Source organism: Diaporthe citri (assembly GCF_014595645.1).
Source record: "Diaporthe citri strain NFHF-8-4 chromosome Unknown scaffold_1, whole genome shotgun sequence".
Taxonomy (NCBI): Eukaryota; Fungi; Ascomycota; class Sordariomycetes; order Diaporthales; family Diaporthaceae; genus Diaporthe; species Diaporthe citri.
The window spans coordinates 1349900-1370654 of record NW_025064846.1 but is presented as its reverse complement, the minus strand read 5'-3'; the positions used below and the strand labels follow the sequence as shown (position 1 = coordinate 1370654).

The 20755-nt window shown below is 55.6% G+C and overlaps 4 protein-coding genes across 4 annotated transcripts; 3 read left to right on the top strand and 1 right to left on the bottom strand.

Moving 5' to 3' along the window:
* Positions 1-253: 253 nt before the first annotated feature.
* On the top strand, positions 254-2242 carry INS49_000366 (uncharacterized protein; the record flags this gene model as incomplete). Its single annotated transcript, XM_043161204.1, has 2 exons — positions 254-461; positions 540-2242. The coding sequence occupies 2 exons, from the start codon at positions 254-256 to the stop codon at positions 2240-2242; spliced, it is 1911 nt and encodes a 636-aa protein (XP_043029710.1).
* A 7278-nt stretch (positions 2243-9520) lies between these two features.
* INS49_000365 (uncharacterized protein) lies at positions 9521-10072 on the top strand (the record flags this gene model as incomplete). The annotated part of the gene is made up of 3 exons (XM_043161203.1): positions 9521-9668; positions 9722-9771; positions 9899-10072. The coding sequence occupies 3 exons, from the start codon at positions 9521-9523 to the stop codon at positions 10070-10072; spliced, it is 372 nt and encodes a 123-aa protein (XP_043029709.1).
* A 554-nt stretch (positions 10073-10626) lies between these two features.
* On the bottom strand, positions 10627-11840 carry INS49_000364 (uncharacterized protein; the record flags this gene model as incomplete). Its single annotated transcript, XM_043161202.1, has 6 exons — positions 10627-10759; positions 10846-10920; positions 10986-11339; positions 11398-11456; positions 11521-11756; positions 11825-11840. The coding sequence occupies 6 exons, from the start codon at positions 11838-11840 to the stop codon at positions 10627-10629; spliced, it is 873 nt and encodes a 290-aa protein (XP_043029708.1).
* Positions 11841-14056: 2216 nt separating this feature from the next.
* INS49_000363 (uncharacterized protein) lies at positions 14057-20734 on the top strand (the record flags this gene model as incomplete). Its single annotated transcript, XM_043161201.1, has 7 exons — positions 14057-14334; positions 14396-14825; positions 14893-15647; positions 15714-16017; positions 16093-16835; positions 18008-18072; positions 18135-20734. The coding sequence occupies 7 exons, from the start codon at positions 14057-14059 to the stop codon at positions 20732-20734; spliced, it is 5175 nt and encodes a 1724-aa protein (XP_043029707.1).
* Between the last annotated feature and the right edge of the window lie 21 nt (positions 20735-20755).

Below are 20755 nucleotides of genomic sequence, written 5' to 3'. Positions count from 1 at the left end.
ATCCGCTCGCTGCGACAGTAGCGGGCCTGCCAGCCGGAGTTTGGGTCGTTTCAGGCCCAGGCCCCATATCCCTTGGGCGCGCTCTCCATCTCAACCCACCCGTGGACCTCCTCCCCATGTCATCGTGAAATTGGGGAATTGAGGGTTTGCCCATCCCTTTCCCACGTGTCCCATCACAGCATTTCGAGAGATCTTCACTCACTCTCATCCGCATTCGCATTGCGAAAGGCGCTGGAATCACAACAGCGGTGCCATGGTTTCCGCCCCCTCCAGTCGGCAGCATGCCGAGGAGGAGGCGCGCGCCGAAGTCGACGTCCTCAAGTCGCATCTCGACAAGAGGGCTCAGCTGACCAAGAAGATCGAGGCCCAGCTCTCCCGCGTGCAAGGCACGGGCAAGCGCCTGAACGAGGCCGTCGGCCCTCTCAACGGGGAGACAAAGCAGCTGCAGGTCTTCTGCAATAGTACGTGATGCGTTGCGAAGCGCCCACCAACACCGCACCCTCGGCGCATTGCACTCTGACAATCAGCACCATTCACAGACATCGACGGCGTACTCTCAGCCATCGGCCGGCTGCGCCAGCAGTCCGACAGCAAGAATGACGAGGAGCAGATCATCCGCATGGGCCCCGAGAAGGCCGGCCTCTCCAGCTACCTCAGCTCGCTCAAGCGTTTGAACAAGGCCCTAGCCGACATGAAAGCCTCGAACCTACGTTCCACACAGCAGACGACGTCAGACCTACAGCGGTTGATCAAGTCCGGGAATACGCAACTCGAGGCTTACTTCGACAAGATGCTGCGAAGCGAGACACCACGATCCATCGAGCCACTACACTACATCACCAAGCAGCAGCCCTTCCCCGTGCTGTCCCAGGACAAGAACACGAGACTGGGCCTGCTGAACTCGTACATTGCCGGCGCTCACCGGGAGAGTGGCGTCATGCAGGAGTCTCCATCTGCTAAGATCTATGCCGAGGTCCGCGGACAGTACCTGACGGCAACGCTGCTGAACCTCGCGTCGGCAAGTGTGAATACCGCCAAGAGGAAAGACTCGTCGTCAAACTACCGCGCTGGAACAAGTGGCATCGGCACGTATGCGCAAGCAATGGAAGGCTTGTTCTTAGCTGAGTATGAGATAATATGTCGCATCTTTACAAGAGAGGACTGGGGCCCAGTGTTTCAATCGACCTGCCAGGCGCCCCTTGCCGAACTCGCCCGGACCTTGCGAGAGTTGAACATCCACATCAGAAGCCATCTCAACACTGATTGCTTCCTGGCATACGAAATAGTGGAGGTCATGTCGAGCCTTTCGAACAATCTGGAGTCAACAACAGGAGAGCTGAAGCCGTCGCTCGCAGCAGCGCTCAAGCCCGTCAAGGAGACGGCCAAGTCGTCACTGGCTGAACTGCTGGATGCCTTGCAGATGAAAATCAACAGCCTGCAGATGCTGCCCGCAGACGGGGCTCCCGTGCCCGTTGTGTCGGACACGATGCAAAGATTACAAACTATGGCCAATTTCCTGCGACCCATGTCCATTATCATGGTATCGTTAGGCGACGGGGGTTGGAAGTCATCTTCGGCGGCAGCAAGGAATGCTGGGGACAGCGTACCCAACCTGGCGTCTTTCGATGTCAGCGCGGACGGAAAGGAGATCTTCGCTAACTATTGCGCGGACACCATTGAGACACTTTTCTCATCGTTGGATGCGCGCGCCAGAACCCTTTTCGGGAGGAAACCAGTGGTGGGAGTCTTCATGGCCAACAATATTGTCATTGTCGAGCGCATGATTCGAGACTCTGAACTTGGGCCTATGCTGCAGCAGAAGCTTCCGGGCGTCATTGACACCTGGCGAAAGAAGGCGAACGCGACGTACACGGACGTATGCAAAGACGTATCGGTGCATCTCCTGGACGTGATCCATACCTCTCGAGCGAACCGGCCCACGTCTGGACAGGGTATTGTGGATTCTGCGTCGATCATGAAGGGGCTCTCGTCCAAAGACCGGGAAAAGATCAAGGACAAGTTCCAAGCGTTCAATGCCAGCTTTGACGACATGGTCGCGAAGCATAAGCAGTACAGCATGGAGCCTGAGGTCCGCCGAATGTTCGCAAAAGCGGTCCAGCAAACTGTTGAACCGCTGTACAACCGATTTTGGGATCGATACCACGAGGTCGACAAGGGCAAGGGCAAATACGTCAAGTTTGACAAGTCGAGCATTGCGGCAGTTTTCCACACCCTCTATTAGCTGGCCCTGCATCCTTGGGACCCTCGGTGTACACGTTTAATTCAATAATACCCCATCTTTTCTCCAGCACTCCTTCCATGTACCTGTCTGGCCTTGCAGAAGCAAAACGGCTCGGGATAAATGAGTGTCATGCACGTGTGAAGAAGTAACCATGACGTCCCCGGTCAAGAGGGAGGATGACCACGGCGGGTGCACACGGAAACGGTACCCAGGACGGAACAAATCGCTCAACGGACGACGGGTATCCATGACGAGCCGTGTCACAGGATCAAGGCCGTCAGTAGCTCGCCCGTGGCCTCGTCGTCTGCAGCCTGCCTAGTGCTGACCACTTCCCAATCCAATGTGCTGGCCGGCCCAGGCCTGCTCGTCATTTATGATATCTGCTACCCTGCCCGGCGGCCTGGGATTACCAAGCGTGCGGCCGGCTTCTCCCTTGGCCTAGTCCCCTTTCCACCTGCCATGTCGGTGGTGGGCCCGGCCTGCTGGGTGCACCCGGCAGAACCTCCCCCCTTCTTCCCCCAGGCAACAGTTCCCGCAGCGCATGGGGCAGAAGGGGGCGAGGGGGGGGGTGGGAGTGGGAGCAGCCTTTGGAATGCCGTCCGCGTTTGGGGCCCCATTCGACCGAAGCGTATGCGTGCACGGCCGAGCTGCCGGTGTGTCTTCATGAGGAAAGGCCCGGGTGCGTGTGCGCTGGCCGCAAATGGTCGTGCCCAGCCTTGCATTTCGCAGGGTGGGGGTCAAGCCTGCTGTTGAGCTGGGCGAAGGAGGGTGAGAAGGGGGCTTCGTCGTGCAGGAAGAGGCGGACAGGCTACGCAGAAGTTGGTGGTGGGCATGGCGATTGCATCTCAGGACTCTGAGAGCCCCTTGAGGCCAGTCAGGCCCCTTGCCGTGGCCGAGGGGAGCTCAAGCCCGCTGGGAGACTGGTGTTTGTTACACAGCATTAGGCGGGAGGTCAGCACTTGTGTGAGGAGAGACGTATCAAATTCCGCAGCCGTGTCATCATGCTTGGGGGTCGTGGCCTGACATGACATCGACCATCAGTCAGGTCCCAAATTATCATTTTTTGCTTTTTCATTTCTCTTTACTTTTTTTTTTGCAGGTCTCCCGTCCCGAAATACCACAGCGGCAGTCTCATATTAGACGGCATGATTCGCTGCTGATCATTTCCCGTAGAGATCACGAAGAGGGGGGAGGAGTACGTAGCACGCAGGCAGAGAAAGCTTCACGGGAATTGAATTGATCCACTTCCATGACGATGGTAGCAACAGCTGGTGCTTTAATATGCATACATACATGTATGCATCCCAAACCTTCCCTAGTACACCCAATACGCCGATATGTCCCATGAACAGTAAACACCCCTCCTTCCCAAAACACCTAGTACCCCCAGACATGACCAATCATGAGCCAGTCGGTTCCCGAGAAACAGAAAAGAGAAAAATAGACAACTCCCGCGCAAAGCGATGGTGATATATGGGTATAATAAAAGGAATACCTCGCTGGCTAGCAGCGGGATAGCGCGAGAAAAGAAGAGTAAGTCCTGCCGAGACTGTGGGTGTGTGCAACAAGGGGGTTTGTTTGGTGGGTGTGAGTGAGTGAGTGAGTCTTGCTGCTGCATGCACACACACAACAGTAGGACCTCATGCAAGAACACAGACTGGCTTGAGGATGGAGAACGCCCCTGAGCCTGCCTGCATTGGTGTCCGTCCACAAAATCACATAGAAGTCGGGCGATGCTCCAGGCTGGGGCGAAACAATCCACGCCCCCCCCCCGGTGAGCACCCCCGGTGAGCACCCCATCAGCCCATCTGCAGCCTTGCACGCCCCCCGAGGCAGATAGTGGCCGCCGCGCGCCAGCCTCTCAAATCTCGGTGACGAGAGATGGGGGGGGTCCAGGGGTGGGAGAAGGGCGGCGGTGAGGTGCAAGTCGAAGCGAGATTTGCAAAAGGCGAGGTGAACGCCGTCGTATGCGTAATGTGGCAGAAGGTTCAAAACGACCGGAGAAGGGCCAGGAGGGAGGGAGCGAGGTCCTGCGTGTGGAGCAGACGCAAGGACTGGCGATGGGCGCGCGCCATCAGGGGCCCCGGCGGGCGAGAGAGGGGGACGGGGGCCGGGAGATGGAGGATTGGAGGACGTGTTTTTTTTTTGTCTTAACTCGTATGTCGTCGAGGGTTGCATGGTTGCATGGTTGCACCGAGCGCAAGCAGATGTGCTCGACCAGGTAAGGCGGAGGAGATCTTCTTTGGGGCCGGTGGTGGCCAGCTCAGGGGGTGGTGGTAGCCAGCTGCAGGACTAAGGCAGGCGCAGGCCTTGCCCTGGCCCATGGGAGATGCGGCTCGCCCAGAACGGCGGGATGGAGGACCAGGGGTTGAGCGGGACGAGAGGCAGAAGCAGAGAGGGAGGAAAAATTGGACGCAGGCGGGTGCATGGTCCTTAATGGGGACAACGAGGGCAGTAGTAAGAGCTGCCGGAGCAGTAGTCGTGGGTACCTTATCCGCGAGTTAGCAAACGGCCGTGGTTTTGGTGTTTATGTCCTGGTGGACCAGATTGCATACCGAAGTCGGCTGCCTTACAGCAGGTCGAGCAGCAGTGCACGACGAGCTCGGTATGCTCCTTGACGGACATGTTGGTAACGAGGCTGGATATATGAAGTTGGCCGGGGCGTGTAATGCTGGGGCGGTCCACGGGTAGGGCTGTTTGTGTGTGTGTGTGTGTGTGTGTGCAGCAGAGGTGGGTGGAGTGGTGCAGAGGTGACGATATATATATATCTGGGTGTAAATGTGTGTAGGGACCTCGAAAGAACTCTGGCGTCGGTGGTGGGTCTTCTCAGGTTGAGCGAGCAGTCGCGCAATAGGGCAGAAGATTTGGTGACTGGCGATGGGGAGAGGAAAATAGCACGACAAAGGCAAGGCACGGGAGTCAGGATGAGGGCCAGCTGAGACTTATACAGTTTTTTCCCCCCCCTCTCACTCTCTTCCCTGGCCTTCCATGTGTAAGATGTGAAATGAGGCGATGCAACGATCACCGAGTAGAAGAGCTGGGCCGCAGGCGGCCGATCGGTGTGTGCAGTCCGTGCAACGTGCAAAGTGGGAGGGGGCAGCGATCAACACCTCGAGTTGGACGGTCAGGACGGGACGGGACAGACGTGGGCTGACTATAGATACGTACATATAGGCGAGCTAAGTAAGGTTTATTAGGTCCAGCCAGAACACTCTTGGTAAATTGGTCAAAAGGGGGAAAATCTTTCGAAAATGCAACCAAGGGGGACAAAATCCGCCCACGCCCATGCCAAACGCCCACGCCCACGCGGACGGGGCCGGGACTAGGGCCCTGTCATGTCACGCCTGGTGTTCACTCGTCCATCCATCCATCCAGCCATCCCATCCATGAACCTGCTCTCTCTCTCTCTGCCCCTCGGCGCGCCTGTGCTGGTTGGTGCTTGGGCTCGGGATTGCGTTGCACGGGCGATGTTGGGGGCGACGCGACGGAACACCACCAAGGGGAAATTGCACCCCAAGGCCAACGGAACAACAAGCGTCATCCATGTATGCAAGTGGAGGGATATCCAGACGTGCATTGTAGATGTCTGTTGGGAACTGTATATGCACGTCTGTGTGTGTATGTACACTGTGTATGTGCTCGCTCTACCTCATACCTGCATACGCACATTGCGTGGCTTCGGCTGCCAAAGCGAAGAAAACACTGGCCGGTCTGCTGTGCAACGTCGAGCTGAGAGGAGAGGCAGCCACAACAAGGCTCCTCGAGGCAGCCTCTGCATGCAGCACAGCAGGCGGTGAGACTCGCACATTCACATTCGGCGCATCGGTCAATTGTCCTCGGGGCGAACTACATGGGTGCCTGGGCAGCCTTGTGCACAGCTCTCGGGCACGTACTGCGCGTCCGTATCGTGTGCTCCTTCGGACCAACAGCAGGCTGTGCCCGTCATCCCGAGAACCTTGGAGGACACACTGCGATCGCGTTTCATCCATCGTCCGACTGGATGAGACGCTTGGCCACATCGGTATTCACGGGCGAGTCCCAATTCCCGGATGCCACCCGTTGTCGTAGTCGTCGTCGTCGTCGTCGTCGTCGTCGTCGTCGTCGTCGTCTTCCTCCTGCCCTCTTGCCCTCCTGCTGCTCGTCCAAGACCAGGGCCGTCGACGTCTCCCGGGTCTCAGATCTGTGTACGTAGAACATGGCGTTGCCCTGTCCCGCCAAGTCTTGCCCTGGCTTGCCTTGTCTCACGACTCGTTGGATTTGTGGCATTGAAACGGCACCGATCGGTGTCAGATTGGCATGCGTGGGGAGACTCCACCAGAAGCAACTGCTCGAAAAGGATGTTTTCTGTTCTGTCTCTCTTTTGCCCGGTGGGTTGTGGATCTCCCTTTTCTCCGGGATCCGGGGTGTTCGACCCTCTCCGTTCTAGAACACTCCTTGCTCACCAAGCCCCGACCCGGCGGCCGACTCCTCGCAATTCAACTGCCACCTTCCCATCAGTCAATCGTCACCAATCGATCGCGGCACCTGAGCGACGTTTCCAGTTCATCCGAGCATGCCGGGCTTTTTCGTCCACGCCTCGGCAGCCTTCACCTCCCTCCACCAGCGTGCCAACGTGTTGCTGCAGCTCATCGTGCCGCGCTATATGACAGCATGGTTGACGTCGTCGAATGAGGCCTGCAGGCCGTCGGAGCGTGTGACCAGCACGTGGGATTCCTGGTCGTTCGCTGCATGATGATACCACCCTCCCCTGTGAGAGATCTTGCAGCCACACCTTTAAATCCCCCATTCTTGGCAGCCCAGTCCTCTAACGAACGGAAGGCATTGCGAACATGGCTCCGGACGACTGATAGGGACAAGGGAGGGTAGTGCAAGATCAATCGATCGAACTCAAATGGAAGGGCCTGCTACCCTCCTAGGCCCTGAGCCACGTTACACGCACCTCGAGGCCAACCTCGTGGCACCTTGTCAAGCTGTCAAAAGGCAAAGCCTGGCAGAGCTTCTTCTTCTCAAACCCACGACTGGTGAAACTGAGACGCAGTTAGGCCGCTCATTTACCGCAGACAGTCTTGTCTTGTCATCTGCGGCCCGATGAAACTGTCAAAAACGCCTTGAAAACGGCAATGCAAGCGGCGCGCTTCTGCCAGACACGGCCTGGATCGTCCGCGGACGCGTCTCAGGAACTCTTGGGGCCGTTGACCAGGGTAGCTCCCTGACAACGGGGGAATCGGCGGCCAAGCGGAGCCGGGATGTATAACGTATTAAGCTGCGGTGCCAGCCTGGTATTTTCGGGGCCATCGACAGACCACATCCTCGCTCCGGCTTGACTATGGCAGATCCGGAATGTTCTTAGTGGCGAGCCGGCATTGCTAATGTCGAAAACAGTGACTAACCCCTAAGAAATGCCCTCTGAGTGGCGTTATCTTTTGCCTTTATTCCGCCTCCATCCAAGCTTTGGATAGATGACTCTTCGCCCTCCTGCAATTTTCTGCACTTTTGTTAACGAGGGGCAGCAGAGCAGAAGAAGTTACGGGCTAAAGTTTGACGGGGTCAGAGTGATCCATAGGGCCCGTCATAATGAACTCTGTACATGATGTAAAATATTTTCTGGATGCAACATGGCCCATGGGCATATCATGTTTACCATATCATGATATTGCTTCCGGTTAGAACCACCTTTGTCGAACACTTCTGACAAACAAGACGTGTGACTCAGAGAAAGGGGGTCGCTTTCCTCGGGTGTCCCAAGACAAGAAATCCTAGGGAAATGCTGATCCAGCATTGAGCAGCTTCGTGACTCCCAATTTCCACAAACCATACGTGTCACTTAATCGTCACCCACTCACTCCCTGCTTATTTTGCCTCCATATATGTCCTGCAAGCTATGATCCAGCGCCAGTTTTCCTCACAACCCAATCGGGTCCCGGTCCACGATCTACGGGCTCCACGCCGAACATCGACTGTGCTCTCAGCCTTGCCGGGCCATCCTGGTACAACGTGTCCCGGGATCATAGAACGCCTCCCAGGGCAAGAGTTCGCTGCTCCATCAACATAAGACACTAGCTGGAGCCTTAGTGCCTTTGCCTCCCACAAGGCCGGAACTATGCCGTTTTCCTGCAAGCTCCGCGGGCGGAAAGTGGGATCTGGGAGTCCACAGCCAAATTGGCTTGTCATGCTGTGTCGGCAACGCGAGTGTTGCAGACAAAGCCAGTGGGCGCGTCCAGGACTTTGTGGCCAGGGGAACCAGCTCCGCAGCCGTATTATTAGCCCTTGGGCGCAACAGGTCTTGGTGATGGGGCCTCGCAAGAGTTGACCAGGGAGGTCCAAAGCGTTTGAACTTCAACAGTAGCTTCCACCCAACCCGAGTCAATCCCAGTAATGTGCCTGGGAGTTGGGATCAAGACCATCACAGGCAACCGAAGGGTTGCACGGTTGAAGTTTGTCACGAAAGCATCACATCACATCGATGACTAGACGGAGGAATAATCTGCCGAAGGGTTATCAAGGGAGTCTTCTTCACATGTCATGTAGCCAGTCAAACCATTGAGTCCTGCCTGGTCGAGAATGATCTCAAGCAGAGTTTCCTGCTCTCAGGATATTCAGAAGTCGCCGTGTCAATCTCGCCCTGTCGCTAGCATCAGACCTCGGTCACAAAAGTTGTTGCCCAGTTGCCCACGTGACGACGGCTATGTTCAGTCTGCAAATCGACTGCATGCTGCGCGGAAGCGTCATCAGTCTGAAACCCCCCCCCCCCCAAGGGACACTTCTTGCTGTCGTGTGTCCAAATTCAATTCTTCTTGATTTGTAGTATCACTTGGGTGACTCTTAACCCATGCAGCTACGCAGATCTTGATGTAACGGATGACGGTTGTGCGCTTTAGCCCAAATTGTTCGTTGGCCCTTTTAGCTCTTCGCAACAAGAGCAATAGACCAATCTCAGCATTGACAAGTCTTTTATGTTCTTCAACTCAGGCCGCCCGTAGCCAATGTGTGTGTTTTGGCATCGGGCCCGGTGACGAAGCCTATCCTTTATTGCCGATGTCTCCGAGCTCAATTATCTCCGAGGCAAGCTGCCCAGGCCGGCCCCTACTCAGAAAGCCTGCGCGAACCGAGGAAATTCGGATTTGCGGAAGTAAAAGAAGGACCGGGCACCCGGAACTGTGAATATATCTCTTTACTTGGTTCTCGATGCAAGTCATCTTGAAAGGTTGAATCTTTTGATTAAAAATACTCCGATCCTATTGCTTCGTAACTACTATCTACATATTCACGTCGGACAAAATGGCAACAACAGAAAAGGCGAAGCCGGCCGGCCCTTTCAAGCTGGTAACCGTTAATTCTTCTCCAGACCGAGCAAAGAAGCTCTGTGGCAGGCTGGTTGAGGAGATGAGAGCCACGCATCACATTGATTACGTTGCCAACACGACCAGTAAGCAGCATACTAGATATTGGACGGCGCGAGACTAAACAATTATGAACTAGGCATAGACGGCGTGAGAGCCATGGTAGAGGAACACAAACCAAATCTCATGGTAATTACGTAGTCCATCGACTTTTGAGCCCAAAGCCAAGGCTCTTGACACAGACCAATACATGCCTGTCAAGTCCCATTCCTATATGTAGGTGGCATCATTGCTGAACAAAGCCCATCTCTTGCAGTTTACCGCGTCGATGTGGACTCCTGAGGAGGCAGCACAGGCTGTCTCCGTTGCACGAGAAATAGTGCCAGACATCAAAGTCATGTCTCTGCCAAAGGGGCTTCAAGTTGAAAAGGGTCCTGAGGGTGTGATAGAATATGGGAAGGCCCATCTACCTGCGATTCTTGACTCGTAATTGGTCGGTTGTTTTGTCCATGGTCGAGCAACGCTAGAGGATGGAAAAATTCCAGTAGAGGCGGAAATAATTTGGGTATGGGTATCAAGTTCCGTGGTCCTTTAAGAAATAGAGAGGATCGAGATCTCGGCGTTTATTGAATGATAGAGGTGGCATAGAATATGCAGTGCGGGAACATGCCGGCTTGCAGAAATGTGGCAAAGTGTCTGCTGAACACTATACAATTGTGTCTATGGTGGAGTGGAGTAGTTCAAGATCAATTTCACAGAATTTAGTCGAAACTGCCCTTGGTAATCTCGATGTTTCTCAGTCAAGCTCAAGAAGAATTACCGTCATGAACCTTAGATTCTGAATTAGACGCGGAAATCAGCACCGGACGTATGTGCGCAGGAAAGTTGGTCCTTGTGGGCTCCATTAGACAAATCACAGAAAAACCTGAATTGCCATTTTTATCAGACTCATTCTACATCAAGAATTAACGGTCGAAATCCGAAGCACAGCACGACTCTTTTGCATGCTCCAGTCCTGTCTATATTAGACCCGCGATCTGCAAATCATTTCTCGTCCTCCAAGACATTGTACAAGCTGCCGATATGGGGCAGAATCTCGACAATGAACTCATCGTCACCGTGCAGGGTAAGCTTTGGGTTGCGGCCCCAGCCAATGCCAGCGGGAGTACCGGTGATACTGCAGGGCTTCAAGTCAGACCGATGCAAAGGTGCACAGTTTTCGTTAGGGTGAGAAGAGCAGAAGGTGGGTGCTGCGTGACTTACATAAGGGTGCCGGGCAGGAGCGTGGTGCCCTGAGAGCACCAGCTCACCAGCTCTGCCACATCGAAGATGAGGTCACTGAGCACGGAGAAAGTCAGCTTAAATCCTCGCGTCATGGCCGTTGGTAGATTTCAGGAACTCACTCAAGCCCGCTTTCCTGCACGACCTTGCCATTCAATAAGCCTCTCAGCTTCAGCTTCGACACGTCCGGGATCGCCTTAGTTGAGACCAGGGTTGGGCCTATGGGGCAAGCACCGTCGAAGCCCTTGGAGAAGCTCCACTGGCTCTGGTTGAGCTGTTGCACGCGGCTCGAGATGTCGTTGCACGCCGTGTAGCCCAGCACGTAGTCGAGAGCCTGCTCCTTGCTCACGTTCTTGGCCGTCTTGCCGATGACCACGGCGAGCTCGCTCTCATAGTCGGCGCAGTCATCCTTGAGCGTGTGCTTCGGAATCACCGTTGGCGCTGGCCATGGGTCTGCCAGAGAGGTGGCTGGCTTCCTAAAACAACGTGTTAGAGAGCTTGTAGGAGATGATATGTGCCTTATATCCCACGTACATGAAAACGACCGGGACGTCAGGGATCTTCATGCCCACTTCATTGGCATGTCCTCGGTACTGTAGGCGATGTCAGCTATGGGTCAAACTACCGTCATGATGGAGCGTTTTCTGCCAGACATACGTTCAAGCCAATACATCGGATGGTCCCGACTTCAGGAGTGTCAAGAGGCGACAAGACCCGGTCAACGACCTCAACCTTGTCCGTGGCCGAGCCAGGATTCAAGACTGACGAGCCGCTGAACACCTTGACTTGGACATCCTGGCCCTTGCGGACGGCAGCCCCAACGTCGACCGAGGAGTCGACCGGCTCGCCGATGAGAACGGAGCTGCTGCCGCCCTTGGGCACGAAACGGACAACTAACAGAAGTCAGCGAAAGCCAGACCCGAGGCGATGAGGAAGGGCTCCCAGGTGGGCGTGAGCTTACGTCGATCGAAGGACATGGTGTGTTTGAGACGATATGTGGGTGAGTAAGTAGAATGATGGGTTCTCAAGGGCAAATAAGACCTCAGCCGTGGTTCGGATGCAATTGAAGGGGGGAGCCTCACACGCAAGGCCCTTCTTATGAATGGCTGCATATGAGGAGGGGCTCTGATGGCGTATACGGTATGGGGCCTTGTTTAATCCGCAAAGAGCGGGGGGTTGCCAGAATTATGCCCGAGGCGGGAGCTGCCCAGGTACTGACGACCCCACACTTCCGAGAAGCCGGAGCTCCGAAACTGGGAGCTGCACCAGCGGCCCGGCGCGACTTCGCAGCGGAACCCCCGTAGGCTTTAGGTAAAAAGGCTGGTCAACATAGTAATAGCACATCTTGTATTCTCTTGCGCCGACTTGTGAGTGGAGAAGACGGCCATGGTTTTCCAAGCTCGCAATTCGGCCACGAAGTACTCCTGCAAATATGAATGCAGCCCGGAAAAGCCAAGGGAAGCAGTTCAAATTATTGTAACAGGGGCTCTGTCTAGGTGGAAGCGGTGGGACTTCCGGATTTCTCGCTCCGGCCTGCACGCTTGGAGTCAGCGGGGTTCCGAGACGTCAAAGAGGTTATTCAGAGTGAAAAGCCTTCTTCCCTGGATTTGTAATTTGGCTGCTGTTTGACTGCTCACTCCTTCCTTTGACGTTGTAGGCTAATTGCTCAACGTCCGTCTTGGATGTGGCCTGGAACACTGCCCAAGGCACACTTTAAAGCACACGACGAGGTAGGCTTATAAGACGTGAGATTGCTATTCAGAGTGTTCTGACCACTTGATGGCAATTACATAGCCAAAAAAGAACCTCGCTTATGTGAACCGCCGCAATAGGGACCAAGTTTCCAGCCACACAACATCTTGGCTTTCTTGCAATCACTTGGCTACGTGGGTACAACGTTTTGTGCTCGTTTCTTCGAACAAGAAATGTTGGGCTGAATATGATAAAATGATACACACATGCCGCTCTGGGACGTGCAACCATGATGAGAAGAGTGCATGTATGATATAGTCAGGCTGTTGGGCGCCTTGATGGCACCCAAGAACCAGGTCATGCAGGTCGCAGAATGGGCCACAGGCATGCGCCGCACGGTTGATGCAAGCACGGCAGCTTAATTAAAGACCCAGCAGGCAGGTTCTCGAGGAATAGCACATGCAGTACTAAATCTGCCCAGCGGTCGCAGGAACGGTCCGTCTGCCCTGCGAATCAGCCGCTGGTTCAATGTTGCCAAGTCGCTGCACTCTGAAGCCCACCCAAATCGACAGGTCATTTGCTTGAGTATGTGTGTTCCTACTATGGCTCCGCGATAGTCTGATTCGGACCCGGTCGAGAAATATTGTCTACATCAAACACTGCCCCCTTGATGGCCGTCTTGCGTGCGTGGGAAAGAAGTCGAGTAGTGGCCCAGAGACGTGTCTTGGTGCAAATATTTGACGGCAGGCTGGTTGCGTGGGACTGCCCGGTGAAGATGCGGCGCAGGGTTGCAATGGCGGCTAGGGACCCAGCTGGAAGCCAGCAAGATGGGTTGATCCCAGCAAGGAAGGGAGCTCCCGAGCAGAGGCCCCGTCCAACGACGCCTCCGTCACTGCCTAGGACAGTCAGAGCACTGCTGTCCTCGGGCGGCTATGTTTTGGGGGGGACTCCAGTCGTTTGTCTGCTCTGGTGCATCATCGTCAAATCATTGTCTTGTCTCTAATTCTCAAGAAAACGACCCAAAGCACCGACGAAACCACAGCGCCAGTCTCGCCACTTGCATTCGGGCAGCCCTGCGCGTCCTTGGAGCCCGTCCCCACACCTCCGCCTGCAAGCCACACAGGATAGCGGTACGTACCACGCCAACTACCTAGGTTCTGCGTGTATCTGCGTTTGCATTTGGACCCAAGCAAACCCACTGATGTACAGTACAGTACATACATAGCAGCACGATACATCCATCCATCCAGCCACGAGCAGCTATCTAGCGAGAGCTTATCCTACCTCCCCACGCACCGCGCCGAACCCAAGGAGCCCCCCATCGTTATGAGATTGACGAGAGAACCTCTTCCCGTTCACATCCTGGGCTGAAAGCTCTCTCGACGACCTCAGAAGGGCGTTCTGCCGCGTCACCTCTGGCTGCAAGCTTTGGTCTCTGGTCTCTGGCTTCGACGACCCCGCCCCTCTGGACCCCCCGGTCACCAGTTCCCAACGAGCAAACATGGCCCAGATTCCCATGATATCGGTGCCTCTCAAGGCAACCAACGAGATCGACTGGATACACCCTCTGAAACATTACATACAGCACACCTATGGCGACGATCCCGAGAGATATGCTGAGGAATGCGCCACCCTAAACCGCCTCAGGCAGGACATGAGAGGTGCCGGGAAAGACAGCACTGCTGGGAGGGATCTGCTCTACAGATACTACGGCCAGCTTGAACTGCTCGACTTGCGCTTCCCCGTCGACGAGCAGCACATCAAGATCTCTTTCACATGGTGCGTTGTTTCAATGAGGCGTGCCTGGTCCAGGCTGGCATGTGGCTAATGTCTCTCCCAGGTTCGACGCCTTCACACACAAGCCTACCTCCCAGTACTCCTTAGCCTTCGAGAAAGCCTCCATCATATTCAACATTTCTGCAGTACTGTCCTGCCATGCCGCGAATCAACCCAGGTCGGAAGAGTCGGGTTTGAAGACCGCCTACCATTCGTTCCAGGCGTCCGCCGGCATGTTCAGCTACATTAACGAGAACTTCCTCCACGCGCCCTCCGTCGATCTGAGCCGCGACACCGTCAAGACGCTCATCGCCATCACCCTCGCCCAAGCCCAGGAGGTGTTCCTGGAGAAGCAGATAGCTGACCAGAAGAAGGTTGGGCTTTTGGCCAAGCTTGCCAGTCAAGCAGGCACTCTATACAGCCAGTCCATTGAGGGCGTCCAGGAAAATGTCACAAAGGCAATCTTCGAGAAGGTTTGGCTTCTGATGGTCCAGGTAGGAGCTCACGTTTCCCAAGGGCCAGAGCGCCAAACAACGCGGTTTTGCTAATTAAGCACGGCAGATCAAAGCCAACCTGTTAAATTCCATGGCCCAGTACTACCAGGCGTTGGCAGATGACGATGCTAATGCTCATGGTGTTGCTGTCGGTAGGCTCCAAGCTGCCGAGACCCTGGCAAAGGAAGCCAATAAAGGCGCCTCGAGCTTTCCTGGGTTCGTCCCACCAAGCTCGAATCTTCAAGCGGACTGTGGTAGCCTCCTTGCTGAGCACACGAAGCGGCATCTTTCGACTGTTCAGGAGAAACTGAAGGAACTGGCCAAGGACAATGACTACATCTACCATCAAAATGTTCCCCCAGAGGCTAGTCTGGCTCCCGTGGCCAAACTGCCTGCTGCGAAGCCCATACCAGTCTCAGAGCTCTATGCTGGCCAGGATATCCAACGGATAACTGGTCCGGACCTGTTCTCGAAGATTGTACCCATGGCAGTGACAGAATCTGCAAGCCTCTACGACGAAGAGAAGGCGAAATTGATTAGGGCCGAAACGGAACGTGTGGATCTGGCAAACAGCGAAATGGCTGCGAGCTTGGATTACCTGAGGCTCCCAGGGGCATTGCAGGTGCTCAAGGGTGGCTTTGACCAGGACATACTCCCGGACGAGGATTTTCGTACATGGTGTGATGACGTTGCAGGACATGAGAATCCACGCATGATTTTCGAAACCTTGAGATCCGAGAGAGATTCCACAATTTCCATCTTGGATAAGTGTTCACAGCAGCTGGACATGGAGGAAGGGGTGTGCGAGAAGATGCGTTCGAAGTACGAGAGTGAATGGACTCAACAACCCAGTGGACGGCTGACTACAACACTGAGGAGCGACATCAGGAACTACCGCGAGGCTTTGAACGAGGCATCCAGGAGCGACGCGCAACTTGCTTCGAAGCTGGGACAGAACCAAGACGTCTTCGACGAGATGCGTTCCGCGGCTCAGCACGGTGAAGTCGACGCGCTGTTCCAGAAGGTTGTGAGCAAGGTGCGCGGAAAATCAAGTGGTGTAGGAAGCCCTGCAACGGAGCCGAATCTTCTGGACGCAGATTTCGATGACAGTGGGCCCAGCGTCATGGATCAGATTAAGAAGGTCGAGGAGACTTTGAAGAAGTTGAACCTGATCAAAAGGGAACGGAATCAGGTCCTGAAGGATCTCAAAGAAAAGGCAAGCCTGCCATGCGCTTCTGATTTACTGGTCCCCGCTAACCAGAAATAGGTCCACAACGACGACATCTCCCAAATTCTCATTTTGAACAAGAAGTCGATAGCGAATTATGAGAACCAGCTTTTCCAACAAGAATTGGAAAAGTTCCGGCCGCACCAGACTCGCCTGCTTCAAGCAAATCACAAACAGTCAGCTCTGATGAAAGAGCTCTCCATGACGTTCAACAATCTTCTGCAGGACAAGCGCGTCAGGTCGGAGCAGAGCAAATACGAGGCCATTCAGAGGCAGCGGGCCTCGGTTGTTGGGAAATACAAGCGAGCGTATCAAGAGTTCCTGGATCTCGAAGCAGGCCTGCAAAGCGCGAAGAGATGGTATGCAGAGATGAAGGAAACAGTCGAGAGCCTCGAAAAGAACGTGGAGTCTTTTGTCAACAATCGCCGTTCTGAAGGTGCTCAGCTCTTGAACCAGATCGAGCAGGAGCGCGCTGCCAACAAGAGTGCGCAAGCCTCACTTGAACAGGAACGCATCCGCGGCTTGATGGAGAGGATGTCGATGGAGCCTTCCTCATCGCTACCGAACCCAGCGGATTCGACACGACCTACGCCATCACCACTGAACTTCAACAACAACGTTCCGAGATACCCACAAACGAACTTTGCCGGCCAGTATCAAGTGCCGACGTCGCCCCCACCTTCTCAGACGCAAATGCCCCAATATCAAAGCGCCTACAATCCGAGCACGTACGGGCGCACGCCTGGACCTACCTCGCCGCCGCCAACACAGACAAGTTTCGGGTCAGTCGGCGGTATGCGACCCGGGCCTGCGTCACCACCTCCCACGCAGACGAGCTTTGGACAGTCTTCAAGGCCATTCAGCACCTATGGAAATCCTCATGCACCGGGGGCCACGCCGTCGCAAAGTTATGTTCCCCCAGGATTTGTACCGCCTCCGCCCCCGCCCGGTCCACCGCCACTGGGTCCCCAGCAGACTGTTCACTACGGAGCAAGTAATTATGGATATCCGGCACAGCAGCCGTCTTCGCAACAGCAACCGCAGAGCCAAGCAGACCCATGGGCTGGCTTGAATGCATGGAAATGAGAGCCCTGGTGGCAAGAATGGACAACATAGACGCTTGATCTGGATCCTTCGGTACGAGCAGGTCGCTGGCTCTTGGGCGGGCTAATCTGGTGGGCTCCCTCGAGCCCGAAATCGAGCAACAGTAATCCAGTAACTTGAATTATAAACGGGCTGGCTCTGGGAAGAGGTTCTGGGAAGAGGAGGGATTCGGGGTGAAAACAATAGTGTGTTCAAAGACAGCGATCATAGGAGGGGTGCAGGGTGATGAGGGTGAGGCGAAAGAAGTATTAAAATTTGAATGAGATGCTTTTATGCACAACCTCGGACCATGCGCCTAGTCGATCTGTTGACGACTTGGTTTTCTCGCAACAGTCTTTCTGCGAGTTGTTAAACTTTCCTCGAGGGCGAGTACCCGATCTCGAGGTGACATGTGCTGATATAAAACCTCGTGTCATCTCTGCTTCGTGACGGGAAATCCAACATAATATGAAGCCAACAGATGCCATCCGCGCTGATTGTATTGCATCGACAGCCACGGAGCCCCTCAATGCGGGACCTAGGAGGCCAGGGGTCAGAGGCTTGCAGGGAAGTAAATGGATTTTAGTACCTAACTTGAAGTACATGTCAATCCCGCCAGGCAGACCAGCAAGAAGAAGTCGCGCCTGATAGTGAAACCACTTTACGCGCCAGGACGCGGTCAACCCTATCGACTTCGCGTCGACGCGTCCCAAAAAGTCGCAGCGCCCGTCTCTTTCTTCCCAAGAAACCAGACCGCCCGCAGCAACCCCCCATCCCCTCACCTCCTGCAAATCTCGACGTCAACTCTCCACCCGCCTCAATTCGCCGTCTGATCTGTCTGGATTGGTCCCAAGCACGACATCATGGACAGTTTTATGCTGCGCGATGAGGCCGCGCGCGACCGAGTGCGCCAGGCCGAGGAATTCCTTGATCCACGTGCGTATCGCGTCTACCACAGGCCGGGAACAACCGAATCGACCGCTGACAGCTTTCTGCAGATGACCAAAATGTACGAAGCTATAGGTCCGACATTATTCTGATGCTGCAGAAGAATCAGAGGAGATTGGTAGTCAACATAGACCACGTCCGCGACCACAATCCGCAGATTGCAGAGGGACTCCTCGTAGAACCCTTCGACTACACGCTCGCTTTCAACCATGCCCTCAAACAGATCGTCAAGACAATCCCACAGGCGCGACCAGACCAGACCGATGACGAGGTCATGTACTACTGTGCCTGGTCTGGCAGCTTCGGCCTGCACGCCTGCAACCCCCGCACCCTTTCCGCCCACCACCTGAACCACATGGTCTCCATTGAGGGTATCGTGACGCGAACCTCCCTCATTCGGCCCAAGATCGTCAAGAGTGTGCACTACAACGAGACAGAGAACAAGTTCCACTTCCGGGAATACCGAGACCAGACCATGACCAACGGCGTCACCACAAACAGCGTCTACCCACAAGAAGACGACAAGGGGAACCCGCTGATGACCGAGTACGGCTGGTGCACCTACAGAGACCACCAGAGCATTTCCATACAAGAAATGCCCGAACGAGCACCGGCTGGGCAGCTCCCTCGCGGTGTCGATGTCATTCTCGATGATGACCTAGTCGACAAGGTCAAGCCTGGTGACCGAATCCAGCTTGTCGGAATCTACAGGACGCTGGGTAACAGGAACGCGAATCACAGCAGCGCACTGTTCAAGACAGTAATACTGGCCAACAACATCGTCCTTCTCGCGTCAAAATCTGGAGGCGGCATAGCCACTGCCCCTATCACCGATACCGACCTGCGAAACATTAACAAGGTCGCCAAGAGCAAGAATCTGTTCGAGATGCTCTCCCAGTCGCTGGCGCCTAGCATTTATGGCCACGATCACATCAAGAAAGCTATCCTCCTCATGCTTCTGGGCGGAATGGAGAAGAACTTGGAGAATGGCACCCACTTGCGTGGTGATATCAACATCCTCATGGTCGGTGACCCCTCTACCGCCAAGTCACAGCTCTTGCGATTTGTCCTCAACACTGCTCCTCTGGCTATCGCGACAACTGGTCGTGGATCTTCAGGTGTAGGTCTCACAGCTGCTGTTACTTCGGACAAAGAGACTGGCGAGCGCCGCCTTGAAGCAGGTGCCATGGTGATGGCTGACCGTGGCGTGGTCTGTATCGATGAGTTTGACAAGATGTCCGACATTGATCGTGTCGCCATTCACGAAGTCATGGAGCAGCAGACTGTCACAATCGCAAAGGCTGGTATCCACACTTCGCTCAACGCACGATGCAGTGTTGTCGCGGCTGCCAACCCAATCTTTGGCCAGTACGACCCCCACAAGGACCCGCACAAGAACATTGCGCTGCCCGACTCGCTTCTCTCGCGTTTCGATCTTCTGTTTGTTGTCACGGACGACATCGAGGACACCCGTGACCGGCAAGTATCGGAGCATGTCCTTCGCATGCATCGATACCGCCAGGCCGGAACAGAAGAAGGTGCACCTGTGCGCGAAAATGCCCAACAGTCCCTCAGCGTTGGTGGCCAAGCGCAGAACGACTCTCAGCGGCCCACCGACGTCTACGAGAAATATGATGCGATGCTTCACGCCGGGGTCACTGGCCGTGGCTCCAAGAAGCCCAAAGTACTCAGCATCCCCTTTATGAAGAAGTACATCCAGTACGCGAAGACTCGCATAAAGCCCGTCCTATCCCAAGATGCTGCGGACCGCATCGCCGACATCTATGTTGGCCTGCGTAACGACGACCTTGAGGGCAACCAGCGCCGTACGAGTCCCATGACAGTGCGTACGCTCGAGACGCTCATCCGTCTGGCGACCGCGCACGCCAAGTCACGACTGTCCAACCGCGTCGAGGAGCGCGACGCCGTGGCCGCGGAGAGCATCCTGCGATTCGCGCTGTTCAAGGAGGTCGTGGAGGACGAATCCCGCAAGAAGCGCAGGCGGACGACGGCGCAGCCGCTGAGCTCGGACTCGGACGACGACTCGTCGAGCGATGACGACGAGGACGGAGACCAGCGTGCGTCGGCGCGGAACAGCCGGTCGGCGCGCGCGTCCGCAAGGGCGAGCCGTGCCAACGCTCGCGGGCGGGCGAATGGGGCCAACGGCACCAACGGCACCAACGGCCACACCAACGGCACACACGAGCCGTCAGAGCAGCAAGAAGATGACGACGACGAGGAGGAGGCCGAGGAGGCCACGCCCCGGCGCTCCGGCCGCACGGCCGGCAGCAACGGGCAGTCCCAGTCGCAGTCCAACCTGTCGTTCGCGTCGTCGGTGCCGGCCTCGCAGCTGGAGTCGCAGAGCGCGGGCGAGAGCCAGGACGACTCCCAGCTGGCCAGCGGCGCCGCCGGCCTGAGCCTGGGCGCCGAGGAGGCCGCGCCGATCAGCGACGCGCGGTTCTCGGCGTTCACGGCCGCCCTGGGCCCGCTGATGGGCACGGACCTGTTCGAGGACGACGCCGCCGACGTGGACGAGCTGATCGAGGGCGTCAACGGGCGGGTCGGCTCCAGCAGCGGCGGCGCGTTCAGCAAGGAGGAGGGCATCAAGGCGCTGAAGAGGATGGACGAGCACGCCATGAGCATCATGTGAGTTGCCTCCGAGTTTTGCGCA